This window comes from Fringilla coelebs, assembly GCF_963513975.1.
Source record: "Fringilla coelebs genome assembly, chromosome: 25".
Classification (NCBI taxonomy): Eukaryota; Metazoa; Chordata; class Aves; order Passeriformes; family Fringillidae; genus Fringilla; species Fringilla coelebs.
Window position 1 is genome coordinate 4,821,268 of NC_140051.1, and position 15,797 is coordinate 4,837,064.

Genomic DNA, 15,797 nt, shown 5'->3' on the forward strand with positions numbered 1-15,797 from the left:
TAGGGCAGATATACGGAAGGTGTTTTTTAAAGTGAGGGTGGTAGGGTCCTGGGCAAGGTTGGCCCGAGAAGTTGTGGCTGCTCCATCCCTGGAAGTGTCCAAGACCAGGTTGAACAGGGCTTGGAGCAACCTGGGATTGTGGAAGGTGTCCCTGCCCATGGCAGGGGATGGAACTAGGGGGTCCTTAAAGCCCCTTCCTACCCAAACTACTCTGGGATTCTATGACTTCCCTTCATCCCAAACTCCCTATTACCAAGCTGCCCTCCTTCTAACAATGTGAACTCGCTCAAGCACTGTTCACCTCTCCATCCCTCCCTCTCTTTACACCAGTGGGCTCCTCCAGAAGTTCCAGAAAGGAGCAGCATGATGGGACACACCCCTAGCAGGATGCAGCATGCCTGGCTCCCTCCAGCAGCAGCAGGGACATGAAACTGGGGCAGCCTGAAGCTGCAGCAAGGGCAGAATGTGAGCCCAGAGCAAACTCTTCCACAGTACAGACTCTGGAGCCTCTTTTCCCTCCCTGCTCCCACCCCACGATATAATTGCTAATTAATAATAACGTTTAGCTCTCAGATAGCGCGTTCCATCTTCAAAGACCTCTGTCGACATTAATGAATTAATCCTCATCAACCCCCCTGTGAAGTAGGTGACAATTATTATCTCTGCCTCACAGATGTTAAACTGATTTGCAAAGAGGTCAAGTGACTTTGGGGAGGCTGGAGGGAGCCTGGCCTGGTATGAGGCCACTCCACAGGGGAACGTGGACAAGCACATCCCAGAGAAGCAAGGGCTGGGATCCGAGGGTGTGAGGGAGATGGAGAGATGCAGGGGCAGTAATGGATGTGGGACCTGCAGAGATGCTCCCCGAGGGCAGAGCAAAAAGAGGATAAAGAACCAAAAACTAGGCCAGTGCGTGAGAGCGTGTGGGAGACCTTCAGTCCTCCACAACAGCCCCGACACAAAAGGCAAGGATGCTTTGACAGAGGGACGGTGATTAGCAACAAAAGAGAGCCGGGAAGGAACACATTAGTCAAAGGAGCTGAGAGCACAGGCGAAGAGAGGGAGGATTTCCATCTCCTACCGCTGTTTTCCTCCCCTCCACTGCTTTGGGGAGGCTCTCCCAGCTCCCCCATGCCTTTTAGGAGTTATTAACTAAACCTGCTTTTGCTTCTAGAAGGAATAGCTGCTCCCATGGGGGGAAATGTGTGGACACAGCAGTAAATCCATGCCAGAAGCAGGGGGAGCATCTTGCCCAGTGTGAAACTCCAGCCCATGACTTCAAATGTGACCAGTGTCTGCACCTCCTCTGCCACTGGTGGACAAATCCCTTTTCCCTCCTTGCTCCCAGAACTGGGGATGTGCAATGCAGGCATTGGTGCTACAGGCTCAGCCTCACAGGTGAGGTGATGATGACTGCGGGGACTGAGCCTTCCTCCCAGCAAAGGCATTTCCCAGGCACCCAGGCAGCAAAACAGCAACAAAAAGTTCTCCTTGATGTCCCACGAGTGAAAGGGGCTTGTGGCATCAAAGGAAAATTAATTGGGCAGAGTTTGGTGGTTGAAACAAAGCCGTGTCGGCGCTGCAGCCCCACCGGTGGCTTTATCTCGCCGGCACAGACCTCGGCAGTGCTGCTCCCTGCGTGGGGACAGGTGCCACCAGCGCTGCCACCTCTGCCCCCCGCCACCCCCTGCCACCTGTGTCCACAGCCCCCTGACTCTGCCGAGCAGGTAATTAGCTCCCAGACAAAGGCAGGGATTTGAAGATTAACCTGGGCTCTGGAAGGAGTGGGGAAAACTCATTTACACCAAACAAAAGGGGAGGGGCGATTAGTTTCTCCAGTGACAACAGCAAAAGCCAGATAGGGCCAGGGAAAGTGATAAAGAAGCAGGGAAAGCGCTAATATCCCCCCAGTTGCCTGCTTTTGGCTTTTTTTTTCCTTCTTCTTTCTTTCTTTTTAAGCACTAAAATTCCACCATTTTCTATCATGCAAATTCGTGTGCCTAAGTGAGATTAAACTCTGGCAGGCTCCGTGCCTCCTTCCCCAAGTCCATTTCCCGCACTGAGATAAGGCCAACTTCCCTTAATGCATCTTACAAGGCAGTGGGAGTGTTTTGCAGGCACGCATTGGAGACGGCTTATTATCAATACAAATAACAGCTTTCCAGATAGCGTCCTTCTCCTCCTACCTCGCCTCTCTCCTTTAAACCCAGGAACCCAGAGAACGGCTTAAATAGCTGAAATGTCCTGCAGGGAGCAGGGAGAAAGGGGAGGCTGTGCCTGAGATGCTGCTGCAAGAAGTAGGACTTGCTGAGGAAACCAAAGTGGGATGCAGGAGAGGAGAGGAAGGAAAAGCATCGCTCGTCTGAGGTCAGTGGGACCTAAATCCTGTTTCTCACTCTGGGTTTCTGCCCCACTCCAACTTCACAGCTTGCCTATTGCAAGTGGGGCATCCTTGGATGTTGTTTCCTTGGGATTTACTCTCAAAAACATCTCACTCTCCCCAAGGCAGACTCCTGCAAACACAAGCAGTGCTGCTTTTTGGTGCTTTGTCTGGGCTTATGGCAACTCCTCCTAAAAAGGAATGAGTACTGAAGGAATGGGAGCACCTTCCAGACCCTGCAGGTGACAAGGATGCTCCCTGAGCTGCTCATTTTAGCTCTGTAATCTGGGTGCATTTGCCCAGGAGAGATGCAGGTGCTCTGAACCTCCTTGTGCCTTTGGCAGCTCTGCTGCTGGCTGACATCAGCTTGGCACCACCAGCCTGACCCCATTTAGAGCAGCCCCCAAAATAGCAGGTCTGAACTTTGGTGCATTCAGTGCCAAGGGTCTGCTGTCTCATTCCTGAGCTCATTTGTCCCACATTAGCACAGAGGCACCAACCTGCTATTCCTGGATCAGCAGCAATCACCTTTTCCCTTTTGTACCAGGATTTCAAGACTGACAAGTGTTTCTGAAAGCCTGGCCAATGAGGAAAAGTGGGAAAAACAGAGCTTGGATGGTTTCAGAAAGGCAGCTAAGGGGCACCAGGATAACAACCTCCCCAAAAGCAAAAGGTTATTACAGAGGACACTGATCAATTGTTCCCCACATCCACTGGGAATAGGCTGAGAAAAACTCCACTTCATTTGCAACAAAGAAGGTTTAAGTTAGATATTAGCTATACATTTTCTAATTAAAAAGGTAGCAAAGCAGTAGAATAGATTGTCTGGGGAGACTGAAGAACCTGCTTTGTTAAAGATTTTCAAGAATAGCTTTCACATATGCTTGGCAGCGAGGTCTCTGCCTGGTTGCAGGGGGATGGGATAAATTAGCTCTTGAGGTGCCTTTTCCCCACCTATTTTGGGATCTTGGCCATCCAATAGAACCAACCTAGAAATAAATGTGCAGCTCACCCCTTGCTGCAGTGTGGGCATCCTCAGTTCTGGTTGTTTCTACTTCATTTTCTCCTTGGGGATCATTCCTGACCCTCATACCCTGAAGGAATATCCTTCTCCCACCCCTACCCCTCCCCTGGTTTTTGCTCTCCCCCCTCCCACAGCTCTGTTTCCCTCCAGCAGCCCTTGGCCAAAACCACAGATGCCCTCCATCCATGGCTGCTTCCCAGAGATATCCCCTAAACCTGGGGAGGAGGGGGGATGCAGGCATGGGCTCAGAGTGTCTGGGCCTGGCTGATACGCACCCATCCTGCCTGCCTGGGGGAGCAGCAGGCTGCTGCAGTCTTGGCTGGAAGGGGGAGAGCTCCTTGCCCCCTTTGGAGAGCACAGCCTGCCCCAGGGCACGATTTAATTGCATCCTGAGAGGCTGGAGTGCTCCTGCCTCCAGAGCCGTGCCCCCAGGCCCTTTCCTGGTGCAGCAAGGGGAAACTCAGGAACTCAGGACCTGCTCAGAGCAACCTGCACACCTTCCTCTTCCTGGCTACACCTGTTAGAAAGGAGACACCCCCTTTTCCATCTCCTTGAATCACCTCTCCTTTCTTACCAAGCTGCAGAAAGGGCAAAATATCCCAGTGCCATGTGCTGAACTTAGCACATCCCTGAAATCCAGTGCTGAGCGACCCTGCTTTCCTAGGAGGGGGAATAAGCAGCACTTTCCACAAGCTGAATGTTGTTTTGGACAGGATTATTCCAGAATACATATTTATAGGGCCCATTTTCCAAGGCAGGAGAGTTAATCCTGGCACCACAGCCCAATTTCCATGGAGGTCATTAAGGCAGGTTTCCCTTTAATTGGACATGATAATTCACTTTCATGTCCTGCTCTGAGAAAGGGCTGGGTGAGCCAAAGAACAGCTTTTCAAATTAGGGGCCTCGCCCTCCAGAGCTGGAATTTCTGAGGATCTTCAGCACATTACAGGACTGAGCCCATCGCTGAATCATCCCATACTTAACTGCTGCAAGGAGTTAAGCTCTGACCTTTTCCTGCAGTACCCAAATATCTCTTCCTAATGATACAGCAAGACACGGGAGCGATGGGCCTGGATGTCTGGTGATACAGGAAATTTAGGTCAGGAAACGGGAATCAGAAGAGAACAGATAGAAATTGTCCTGCAGCACCCCAGCATCTGATAGCGACTTCAGAACTTGCTGGTGATCGACTTTGGCTTAAGAAATTCAGGCAGGTAATAAGAGATTGCAAGATAAACAGCCAGAACCGGGGCTGGCAATGCATCCTCTTCCCCTCTGCGCTTAATGGAGATGGAGAAAGTCCGGCTCTGGTTAGTCAGCTTGATTGCTTGAAAAGGAAAAGGAAAATGAAAAGGGAGGGAAGAAGAAAAATAAAGGCCTCGAGTCTGGGTTTTTTCCCCACTTCTATTCATTAGGCTGTCAATAGTGCTCAGGCCTGGAATATCGACGGTGGATTAGCTCAACCCGACTCTGTGTACAAGACCAATGCCTTTTTAACCCAGCTTGTTTCCAAATCAATACACCCATCAGCATTCGAAAATTAGCCCGAGACGAGATTCCAATACTCAAGCTGGTGTGTCATGTTAAGAGGGCTCCCGGCCAAATCACAGAAGAAGCAGCATGAAAAAAATGGTAGCTAGCAAGGGATTAGGAATTTTCCATTAATCTTCCCCCAGGCTAAGAGCTCATCAGGCTCTGCGTGTCCCTCCAAGAGGCTCCCCCTTGTCCAGCTCTTGGCCTGCCACATGGGCACAGGATCAGTCTTCCATGAATGTCCATCTGCTTGACCATCCCATGTGGCCACACCTGTCTGTCCCCTCTCAAGTCATGTGTGCTCACACACTTGCTGAGGAGCACATGTAGGCATCCAAAAAGTGCTCCAGCACCCTGTGCTGGTCTTTCTTCTCCTCTTCCTCCTCCAAAAGTATGGAATTTCAATACACAAACACATATTGTTGCTAGGCATACACACACTCCCACAAAGCACACAAATCTGTCAGCTCTCTCTTTTCCCCTAACACAAGTTTTACTTCAAGCACTGCCTCCAGCTTGGAAAACAAAAAAACATCAAAAAACAAAAACAACAACAAACAGCACTGCGGGTTTGCCTGTGACTGTGTTGGGAGGCAGAGCTGCCTGTATCAGAGCCCTAGGATTATGTCAGCAAAGCTGGATATAACCAAGCCTGACAGAGTTCAAGAAGCATTTGGAGAATACCCTTGGAGACATGGTATGACTCTTGGGGATAGTGCTGTGCAGGCCCTGGAGCTGGACTCCATGGTCCTTGGGGGTCCCTTCCAACTCAGCAAGTTCTCTGATTCTGTGAAAGTCATTACCCAGCCTGGGACGATCCAAGCTTGTGGATCAGCCTGTACTTCTGCACCAAGCTGAGTCAAATGCTCCATATAGGAGCACTGGGATTAGAAGACACCAAGGCAAAAGGAACAGAAATCAAAGTCCCAAGCCCTCCCTTCTTCTTACCTTGCACGATGAGATGGACACGTGATGTCTTGGGGTGATTGTCTGTCTGCACGGAGCAGGTGTAGGGGCCCTCATCGTACACGTCCACATCCTGGATCTGGATGCTGTACTGGGTTTTGGTGTTGGCCAGGAGCACCACCCGAGGGTCCAAGCACCACTTGTCATTGCCGGCATAGAGGATGCTGCTGCGGTTCAGCCAGGCCACCCGGGTCACCCGGTTGTCCACGGAGCACCTGGGGAGAGGCAGAGAGGTGACCCATCAGTGCGCTGCTCTTGGGCGCTCTCCCTCCCTCCCTCCCAGCCCTCCTGGTCCTCCTGGCACTATTTTTAGCTTTGCTGTCAGCAGCATTTTCAGAGACCAAGTGCTTTCAGTGTCCAAAGAGGACAAGGTCAGCGCTTTCTCTGCGGTGCTCAGGGCACCAATATCCATCTAAACCGGCAGTTCCAGGGATTTGACCAACAGCTTCACAGAGTTTTCAGATGCAGGGAAGTCAGCGCCACCCAGTACCAGCCTTTCACTCCTCCATTCCAATTTATTCTTTTGCGAACTCCCAGACAAACAGAGCTGAGTCCAAACCTCCATCCCAAGTTCACACTTTTTTTGGGGGGGTGCAGGTTGTTACTTCCTGCCCAAATCCATCACCTGTCATTCTCTCTGCAGACCTTCACATCCCTGCAGCTACACAAAGAGATGCAAAGTGATGCTGGGAAAGCTTGTGCTGCTTCACAAAGGAGCAAGGAAAATTTATCTTTGGAGAAAGCCAGCTCTGACACACATCTCTAAAGAGAAACCTTGAACATCTGACCATTTGTCCCCTCTGTCAACTTTTCCTTCCATACCCATCACCTGCTCCACTGCACCTCCCTCACTTGTACACCTCACCCGAGCTGAGCATTTCACTTATCCAGGGATGTTTTGGAGGTAGAAATCCTCTATATTCAGCCTCAATAAGCACCTGAGTTCCCCCTGGAGACAGCACAGTGCAAATCTAGAAATTATTTTGATCCTGAAGGAATTACTTTTCTGTCAACATTAGCTGGGATCAGTCTTGCTCCTCCCAAAGATTTCTGCCAGCCCTGTAACCCCCCAACCCCATGTCCCCAAGCCAGGTTTGAATCCTCCTATTGCCACAAGACAAGCATCAAGAAGTTCTCTTAACAGTAGAAACCTGCAGCCTCCACAGACAGCTAAACCCCTGCTTCTGTCTTAGAAATTTTGGGATTACAGAGCCATCGGGATTTAGCCACGCTTTGCTGGATGCTGCCTCCAGAGCATAATGCCCCTGCATAAAACCACTCAGCCTAAGATCCACTGTTTATATTCTTCCCTAAACTACTTCATTACTTGTGCAGTGGCTGGGATGCAAATTTACTTCAGAGGCACTGAGAAGGAGCCCAGCAGCTTCTGGGATGTCTCACTCGGAGTGACTTCAAAGAATGTAAGGGACTTAATGGGCTCCGTGTGCCAGACTGCATTGACAGGGGAGCTAATGGCAAGGACGGGTGTATCTGTGACATGTGGACTTGTCCTGGACACTTTAGGGAGTGTGTTCTTTCTCTGGGTGAGCTGTATCTTTGCTGGGATATCCCCTTTGAATGGGGATGAACATTTTCTCCAAGGTAACAAGCAATAGGACAAGAGGAAATGGCCTCAAGTTGCACCAGGCAAGGTTTAGATTTAATATTAGGGAATATTTCCTCACTGAAAGGGTGGTCAAGCCCAGGGCAGTGCTGGACTCACTGGAGGCATCTAAAAGCCACATAGATGTCACACTTGGGGACATGGGTTAGTGGATGACAGGGCACTACAGGGGAATGCTTGGACTGATCTTAGGGGCTTTTCCAACCTTAATGACCCTGTGATGGAAGACTTCTCTTCCTGTGTCCATTACTGATGCCAGGGAAGACACAGGTACCCATCTGGGGACAAGTTGTCTCATCTCATCCAGCCTCTTTTCGGAACCTCTTTGGCCCCAGAGATTACAGAAGAAGCCAAAATAGCCCACCCAGCCTCAACACACAGATTTTGGGGGTTGGGGGTGACAGAAGAGATGTGCTGTCTGCAGCACAGGACACCCCTGATTTGCCAGTACCCAACTCATGCTCCATCCTCCCTTCCTGGTGTGAAAAACAGCCAATAAATTAAACCATTTTACTACTGTTCCATAATGATATTACGATAATAATAAATTAAATGTGAGCAGATTTTTATGATCTACATTAAAAAAAGCAATAGATTCAGTCTGGGCTGAACACCAAGAACTTGGCTCTTGCTCTCAGCTGCATTACAACTTGAGTAAGAGGCCTGAGAGTTTAGTTGCACAAGTTGAATTAAACTGGAGATTTCTTCCCAGAGGATGGGTTTAGTCTATTGAACTCCAAATCTCAGCTCTGCTGGCAGCTCAGACCTATGGGGCACGAATAAAATGAAGTGGTTATTTGGTGTTTGGCTCTGGTACCATGAAATAGACTCCTGTGGTGGTGGTTCTGCACAAACACAGGGGTGTCCAGGGCTGGCTGATGAGAAACCAGACATGACTTGAATTTCTCACCCAATCCCCTCTGCAGACATTACCTTGAGGAACTTTAAGCAGGCTGAACTAAAAATATATATTTCCCCTCTCCTCCTCCACGCCGGTTTTCTTTATGAAATGCATCAGCTTGGAGATCCTTGGATAATAATGGAGCCAGACAGTGTGCAATCCAAGCATTCCCTCTATCATATGGGCATTTAAGTGCTTTTGAAAAGCAACGGGGCTCAGGTAACGCATGAGGCAACAGTGAAATAAGTGCTTTCGCCCTTCACAGCACCCGGGCACAATCTCTCCTTATCATCCAGACACGCTTCCCTGTCCCTGGGATCGGCAAGCTTCAAGCTGTTACTTTATATTCTTCCCTGCCTCTTAAAGCTCCTGAGCCTACATATATATATATATATATATATATGTATATAATAAAGCACAGCAGAGCTCCTGGGAAAGAAGAGGTGCTTTGACCTCTGGATGCACTGGGCTATTTAGGGATTGGCAGTTGTGCTCCTTCCTGAGCTGCTTCCAAGCACTCTGCTTCTCCAGCTCCTCCTGCCTCTCCTGCTCCTCCTGTCCCTCCTGCTCCTCCTGCTCCTCCAGCCCCTCCTGCTCCTCCAGTCCCTCCTGCTCCTCCAGCCCCTCCTGCCTCTCCTGCTCCTCCTGCCCCTCCAGCTCCTCCAGTCCCTCCAGCCCCTCCAGTCCCTCCTGTCCCTCCTGCTCCTCCAGTCCCTCCAGCCCCTCCAGTCCCTCCAGCCCCTCCTGCTCCTCCAGCTCCTCCTGCTCCTCCTCGCACAAGCACCAGTCGGGGTCCCCATGGCCGAGGCTGGTCACAGTGCCCCGATGCTCTTCCAGCCCCTCCATCTGCTCCTCCTTCCCTCCTCCAGCAGCTCCTGTCTCCAGCAGCCCAGTGCAGGGATGGGAAGCCTCCTCTCCCACACGTGGGCAGCCGAGCAGAAAGCCTTGGGCATTGGCCAGGAAGCCACGCTCCAGGCACAGGTGGAGAGCAAAGCCACCGCTGAGCCCACAGCCTCCCCTCTTCCCACCCTGCTCCTGGCAAAGTGCAAAACCCTGGGTTGCCTGCTCCACCTCACTGGAAGCCCTCACTTTCCATCTCACCCCATGATCTGCCAGGGAAGGAGGGGAGGGAGAGGTCCTTGGGGTGCCAGAAAGCAGTGCTTGCCTCCAAAAAGATGATCTAAAAACAATTAAGCACAGATGAGGTAATTTTCCTCTCTCAAGATCCTTAATTCTTGTTCCACTTCTGCTCAGACAGCAAGGACTTCTCCTCCGTGAAGATGAAAAACTGCTGTGTGCCAGCACAAGGTGGAGATGATGCTGCTCTGGATACTGCTGCCTCTCTCTGCTGTTTCTTTCCCAATAAACCCAGAGTCCCGAGCCTCAGAGTTTCTCCTCTGGGAGAGGGGAACACTGCCTAACTCACCACTGCTACATCACCCTGGGACAGGCAGGGATGGTTTGCAGGGAGATGCAGCTCCTCATGCTGTACCAGACCCTCTGGTCCCTGTGGTCTCCAAGGGCACCTCAAAATGACCACAAATTGGGGCAGTTTAGACACACACACTGAGCAAAGGGGAGAGCTGTGAATCTCTGTCCTCTCCACCTGTCCCAACCCATCTGCTCCTCCCTTGCCCTGCACTCCCCAATTAATGATGTGTGATGGGTGCAAAGAGATACAGGCTGGTGCTGCCCCTTCCAGACCTGTCAACATCTCCCACAGCCAGAATTCCCAGGCTCTGTTTTCCACCCTGTTCTATCAAGTTGGCCCATTAGGGACTGGCCACTCTCTCTCAAACTGGTATTCCCAAACATTTCCACAACCTGAGGGTTGAGCTCATGCATCCAGAGGGCCCCACAGATGCAGCCAACAGCCCACCTGGCTGTAGGGACAGCACTCAAAGACAAATTGGAAGAGGGAAAGCAACAGCACAAGGATTCTGCCAGCAAGCACAAAGATGAGCTGGGCTGAAAATGCCAACAAAGCCATCAGTGGGGACAAAACAGCCTCATAAACAAGTACCAGGAATAAACAAGCAGCAGGGTGCTGAGGCTGAGTTCCCTGACCACTGATCCCACCCCTGCTCCATCCAGCCCCCAGCACCTCCCTGTGACTCCAGAGCAGACACAGATGGCACACACCAGCAGTGACGTGCCCTCCTGAATTTCTCTCTTTGCTTTCTCGAGTTTGCACACAAAAAAAATGACATGAGAGGAGGTGGGCAGGCAGTGGGGGGAAGGAGGTTTTTAATTACTGAAGTGTAGTAATTGGCACACAACACTTTTTTGTTGCCTCTTATGCAGATTGCTGGTGTTCCAGAGGGCTGGGCTGGAGAGCACAGATTGTCTCAACCCAGCAGGACACACAAGAAATGAATAATGTTAATTAGAACTGAAAAGAGCTCAGCAAAATTACCAACCTGATTGCTGCTTTCATTGCAATTATCAAGGTACAAGCTCCATCATGGGGAGGCAGAACAGGGCTAAGCCTGGCTCACCCCATCAAATGTGGAGGCCCAGCCTGGGCTGTGACCAAACTAACCCTCCCCAGGCTCAGTTCTCCTTCCACCACCCCCTAATTTTCATGGCATGCCTACCCTAGAGAAACCACCTTCCTAAATCCTGGCCACTTGATGGAATTTCACAATGGCATTGACCCAAATTCTTTAGGTTGGAAAAAACCTTTAAGACCATTGAGTCCAAGCATTAACCCAGCACTGCCAAGCCCACCCCTAAACCATGTCCCCAAGTGCCACACCCACCACCAAGCATCCCCAAATGTCTTTTCATTTTCTTCCCAGTCTAACTCAGCCATTCCCACACACTTCCAGATTTTTAATCAATCCCACACCAGCAATGCTCTGTCTGCTATGAGCTAAACCAAGCTGGAGATCAGGAATAAGTTTGGGGTTTATCTTAAAATTGGGTGCAAATCTTCCCACTGAGGCTGGGTAAGATGATAGGATGCTCTGGACCTGCCATGTCCCCAGCTTCTCATGTCCCAGACATCACCCTCCAGCCTCTGCACCGTCAGCCGAGCTATAAATGATCAACTAAACCAGCCCGCCGCCCAAGGCAGAGCTCCACATCTTCAGATTTATTTCTGTGATTATCACATTTTATTGTTATTTATTAGGATTAATTAAAGGCCGGGCTGTGAACAACTCAATCCCAGTCAGGCACAGTCTCACAGACTGTGCTATGATGTTCAGGAGAGAATTTTGGCCATCAGTTCCTGAGCAAAGGGAAAGCTGGGGCCAGATTGTGCCATGCTCCTTGGGACAGGTACTGCCCACAATCCTGTAAGGCTGGCATGCCTGTGCCAGGGACAGCCTGAGGTGTGGATTTCACACAGAACATGGTCTGGAAGCTTTTTAACTAATAAATATCGAGCCCAATCTCTCATTGTTACAACCCAGTCTGGTTTCGCTCTCTGCATTGGGCTAAGTCACGCACCAGCAATTTCTCCCAGTCCAGCCCTTCTCCAGCAGGATTTACAGCATCTGCTCCCTTTCTGTGCACACCCAGCCTGTGTTTGCTCACACACCCTCCCTGCAGCACAGTCTGCTCACATCCACAGGGCCGGCCAGTGCTGCCCTGCACACCAACCCCACACAGCACACACTGAGAGCACCCACACACATGGGGACAGCGTGTGCTCCTCCAGCAACAATCCCATTCTGCTGGAGCAGGGACACCCAGCTCAGGCCATGGAGCTCAGATGGCAAGGTTGGATGTGCTGGTCACAGGCAAGGAACAGGAGACATTCACATCTGAAGTTGGACTGTGGATTAAAACATCTGTAGGTTTGGTACTGCTGAAAGCCCCCAGTGCTCAGTCAGGGACTCTAATGTGGGCTGGAGGCTCAGCCCTGCTGGGGTGAGTGGCTGTGATCAGGTTCTTGGCATTCCTGTCCTCACCTGCTCCCCAGGACCAGCCCAGTCATCCTCACCCTCACTGTGAGTTTGGCTGGAGGGCATCCCTGGAGCTCCCACTGATGTGACACCACCAAAGACACAGCCTGAGGAGGTTTTCACAGCACAGTGGCTCACAGTGCTCTTCCCTGCATGGGCAGCCTGGTTCCTGTCAGGCAGGAGCTGACCCAATGATTAACTCAGCAGTGGGGTCTGGCAGGAAAGGGGGGTCCCTGCTGGGGCTGGTGCCTTCCTCCCGTCCCCCCTGCAGCAGCCAGAGCCTCTCCAAAGGACGCAGGGTGAGGAGGTACCCTTGGATCAGCTGCTGCCCCAGTGCCTCTTCAAAATATCACTGAGCTGGTCAAAAGGAATACTCAGAAGTGGAAAATAAAACCCCTTTGTGCTTCCTCCTCTCTTTTCTGCCCAGACAGCCCCATGTTGGTTGTTGCAGAGGGAGTCAGGGCCCTGGACTGTGAGGTCCTGCATTTCCCACTGGCTCACGCAAGTTCCTGCCCTTCATTCCTGCCCTCTGCAAGGCTTTAAAGATATCTGGCACCTCCTTGCCAGGGAGTGTGAGTTAAGTCATGTTTATAAAGTACCTGATCTCCTCAATTGAAAGTTTATACATGCAAATGATTCACACTAATTACATTAATAATAATACTGGGCTCAAAAAGATCCGCCTTGGTTCACTGCCCGGGATTTGCAGAGCTGCAAACAACTCCCAGTGTGCTGCCTTAGACACGGTTATTGGCACATGCCAAGGAAACAGGAGGAAACCGGACTGGGAAGGGAAGAAGAGCTGCAAAAAGGGCTGGAGCTCCTGCTGACTGAGCATCAGGCAGGGTGGGGAGCAGGCACGGATTCCGTGAACACCTCTGTGTGCATCCTGCAGTCCTGGGAGAGCCCTGCGCCGGCCCCAGGGCTGGTGCAGAGCGGGCAGATCGCGATGCAGCCGGCAGGGATGGCTCGTCTGGAAAAGTCTTTATCTCTCTGCAATGCAGCAGTGCACCAGCACCTTTCCAAGTCCCGTGCTCGGCTCATCCAGCCTTTCTATTTATCCTCCTATTGTCTCTGCTAACAACAGGGCTCTGCACATCTATAGCATCTTCCATCTCAGCATCTCCGAGCGTGCCACTAAACATCAATGAGGGCAGCGAGCACGGCAGGAAGCGTGTCCCTAACCCCGGCAGGGGCTGGCACTCTGGGGCACCACTGGAGTGTGTTCCTGGCCCATCTGCCTGGGTGCCCTCCAGAAGTGCTAATGGCACCGGGCACGGGGTGACACCAGCACCAAAATCCTGTGGGCATCTGTGTGGGGACACAAATGACACGGGTACCACCAGGCAAATCATAGGAGGGATCCATTGCTGAGCTGTGGCACAGTTATTCCTCAGGGTTTTCTCCTTTTTTACATTCCCAAAGCCCAAGTAATGAACAGGAGGCTCCTGGATGCCAGCAGGCAAACAGCCCTCGCTGAAAGCCACCCCTCCCCTGGCAGTCTTCCAGGGCTGCCTACAGAAGGATCCTCACTCCAGCAGGGAGGGCATCAGCCCAGTCCAGGACCAGGCTCTGGCAGCTTCAAAAAGAGGTGTGGAAAATGCCACAAGAAGAAAATAACTCCCTGATGATCTCATCCTCTCCCCTCAAACATTACGGAGCAGTGTAAACCCTAGCAAGCAAGGTCTCCTCATCTGAGGAGGTGCAGAGAAGTTGTTTTTTCTCTCTGCCTTCAAAAGAACAGGGATCTCTCTCCTTGCTCTGCTCTTCTCTCTAGAAAAATTGCTCTTTACCACCTACTAGTCCCGGGCTGAGCCGTTCAAGTAACCCCAGCTCCCATCCTTCAGCCCCCACAGCAGCTCCTGCTCCCCTCCTGCAGGCTGCAGCGCCAGCAGCCAGTGCCGATCCCCGGCGCTGAACTCGCCCAATTACGAGCTGTGCCCCGGAATAAATCCCGGTTCTGCTTTGCCAAGTGACACTAATGGCCCTGGAATAAAGCGACGCCATCCACCCCGACGGGCTGCAAAGGAGCGCGTTTAACTGCGCACGCAGGCAAGGGACTGCTGAGCTTAACTGCACTGAAAATGCATTCCAAAGGAAGCGATGCACTTAACTTATCACAAGTGGGAAATTATCACTGAAGTGGCTTTGCCTTAGAAGTTGAGGCACAAAACAGGAACGGTGAGGGGTGAATGCTTTCTGCTAGGATCGCAGAGAGAGATGGAGGAGGGAATTGGAGGCTGCTGAAGGATGCTGCGAGTCCGGGGGCTCTGAGAGGAGGAGCAGGGGGTGAGAGGGAGGGAGAGATGCTGTGAACAGTGGGCTGCAGGGCACTGATGGGACAACACAGGGAAACCTGCTCAGGGAAAGGCACAAGATCAGGAATCAGGTTTTCAAGGCACTGGCAGAGCTGTTCTGGGGAGCTTGCTCTGTCACTGCCTTCTGCTGACCAGCTGGGTCTAGATAGGATCATGGAATGGTTTGGGTGGAGAGAACCTTAAAGATGATCCTGTTCTATCCCCTGCCATGGGCTGGGACAACTTCCACTCGAGCAGGTTGCTCCAAGCCCCATCCAACCTGGCCTTGGACACTTCCAGGGACGGGGCAGCCATGATTTCATGCAGCAAAAATATGCTGCTATTGTACATATATATACTATATCTACATATATCCAACTATCTATTCTCTATCTATATATATTAGATCTATATATACCATGCCATGTCTATAATTCTAGCCTGGGAATAATTGCAGGTTACCACACCACCTTCCTACACCAGCTCTCCCTCAAACTCCTAATTGCTTCTTCACCATGAGCTTGTCGTGCTTCTGCTGCCAGATGGGGAGAGATGGGGAGAGACAGAACAAGGACAAGCAGCAAATCCTTAAAATTAAAATAGAGAGGTGGTCCCAGCAACTCAAGGCTGAGTAGGAGGAGTGGGGCATCCCAAGCCTTTGGAGATGAATCCTGAAGCCTTGCAGTGCTGTGCTGCGCCACAGGGTGATTTTTCTTTGGCAGAAGAGCACAAACAGCTGAGAGAAAAAGCTAAACTGTGCCTCTTGCTCTGACATCCCTCCTCAGAGAACACAGCTCCCTAACAAGAACCTGCACAGCTTCTCACAGACACATAAACCCCACCACAGAGCCAGATCTTCTTCCACTGCCTAACCAGAGGGTGGTTTGCTACATAAACAAAGTTCAAGTGCTGTCTCATGACTCCCATGTGACTCATCACAATGGGGTGGGGATTTGTGCCTGACAGAAGAGGCTGGAGAGGCATTGACATAGCAAGGCAAGTGGTGAACCAGAGGAAGTGGAAGGGAGGGGCAGGAGAGATGTCGAGGAAGGAAACACATGGAGCCAAAGCAATGGGACCTTCTCCAGCCATGCCATGGCACCAAAGCCCTTTCCTCATTTATAAAATAGCACTTATGAGACCAGAAACAAAAGAGGG

At 51.3% G+C, this 15,797-nt stretch overlaps 1 protein-coding gene across 2 annotated transcripts in view; it reads right to left on the reverse strand.

Annotated features, from left to right (window-relative positions):
• Positions 1–15,797, reverse strand: part of LOC311162948 (protein CEPU-1) — a 137,905-nt gene that overhangs the window by 43,112 nt on the left and 78,996 nt on the right. For both annotated transcript variants that reach the window (XM_084221573.1, XM_084221572.1), the window contains exon 2: positions 5,886–6,118. In XM_084221573.1, coding sequence (XP_084077699.1) covers positions 5,886–6,118 — 233 coding nt within the window. The remainder of the gene's footprint in view (positions 1–5,885; positions 6,119–15,797) is intronic.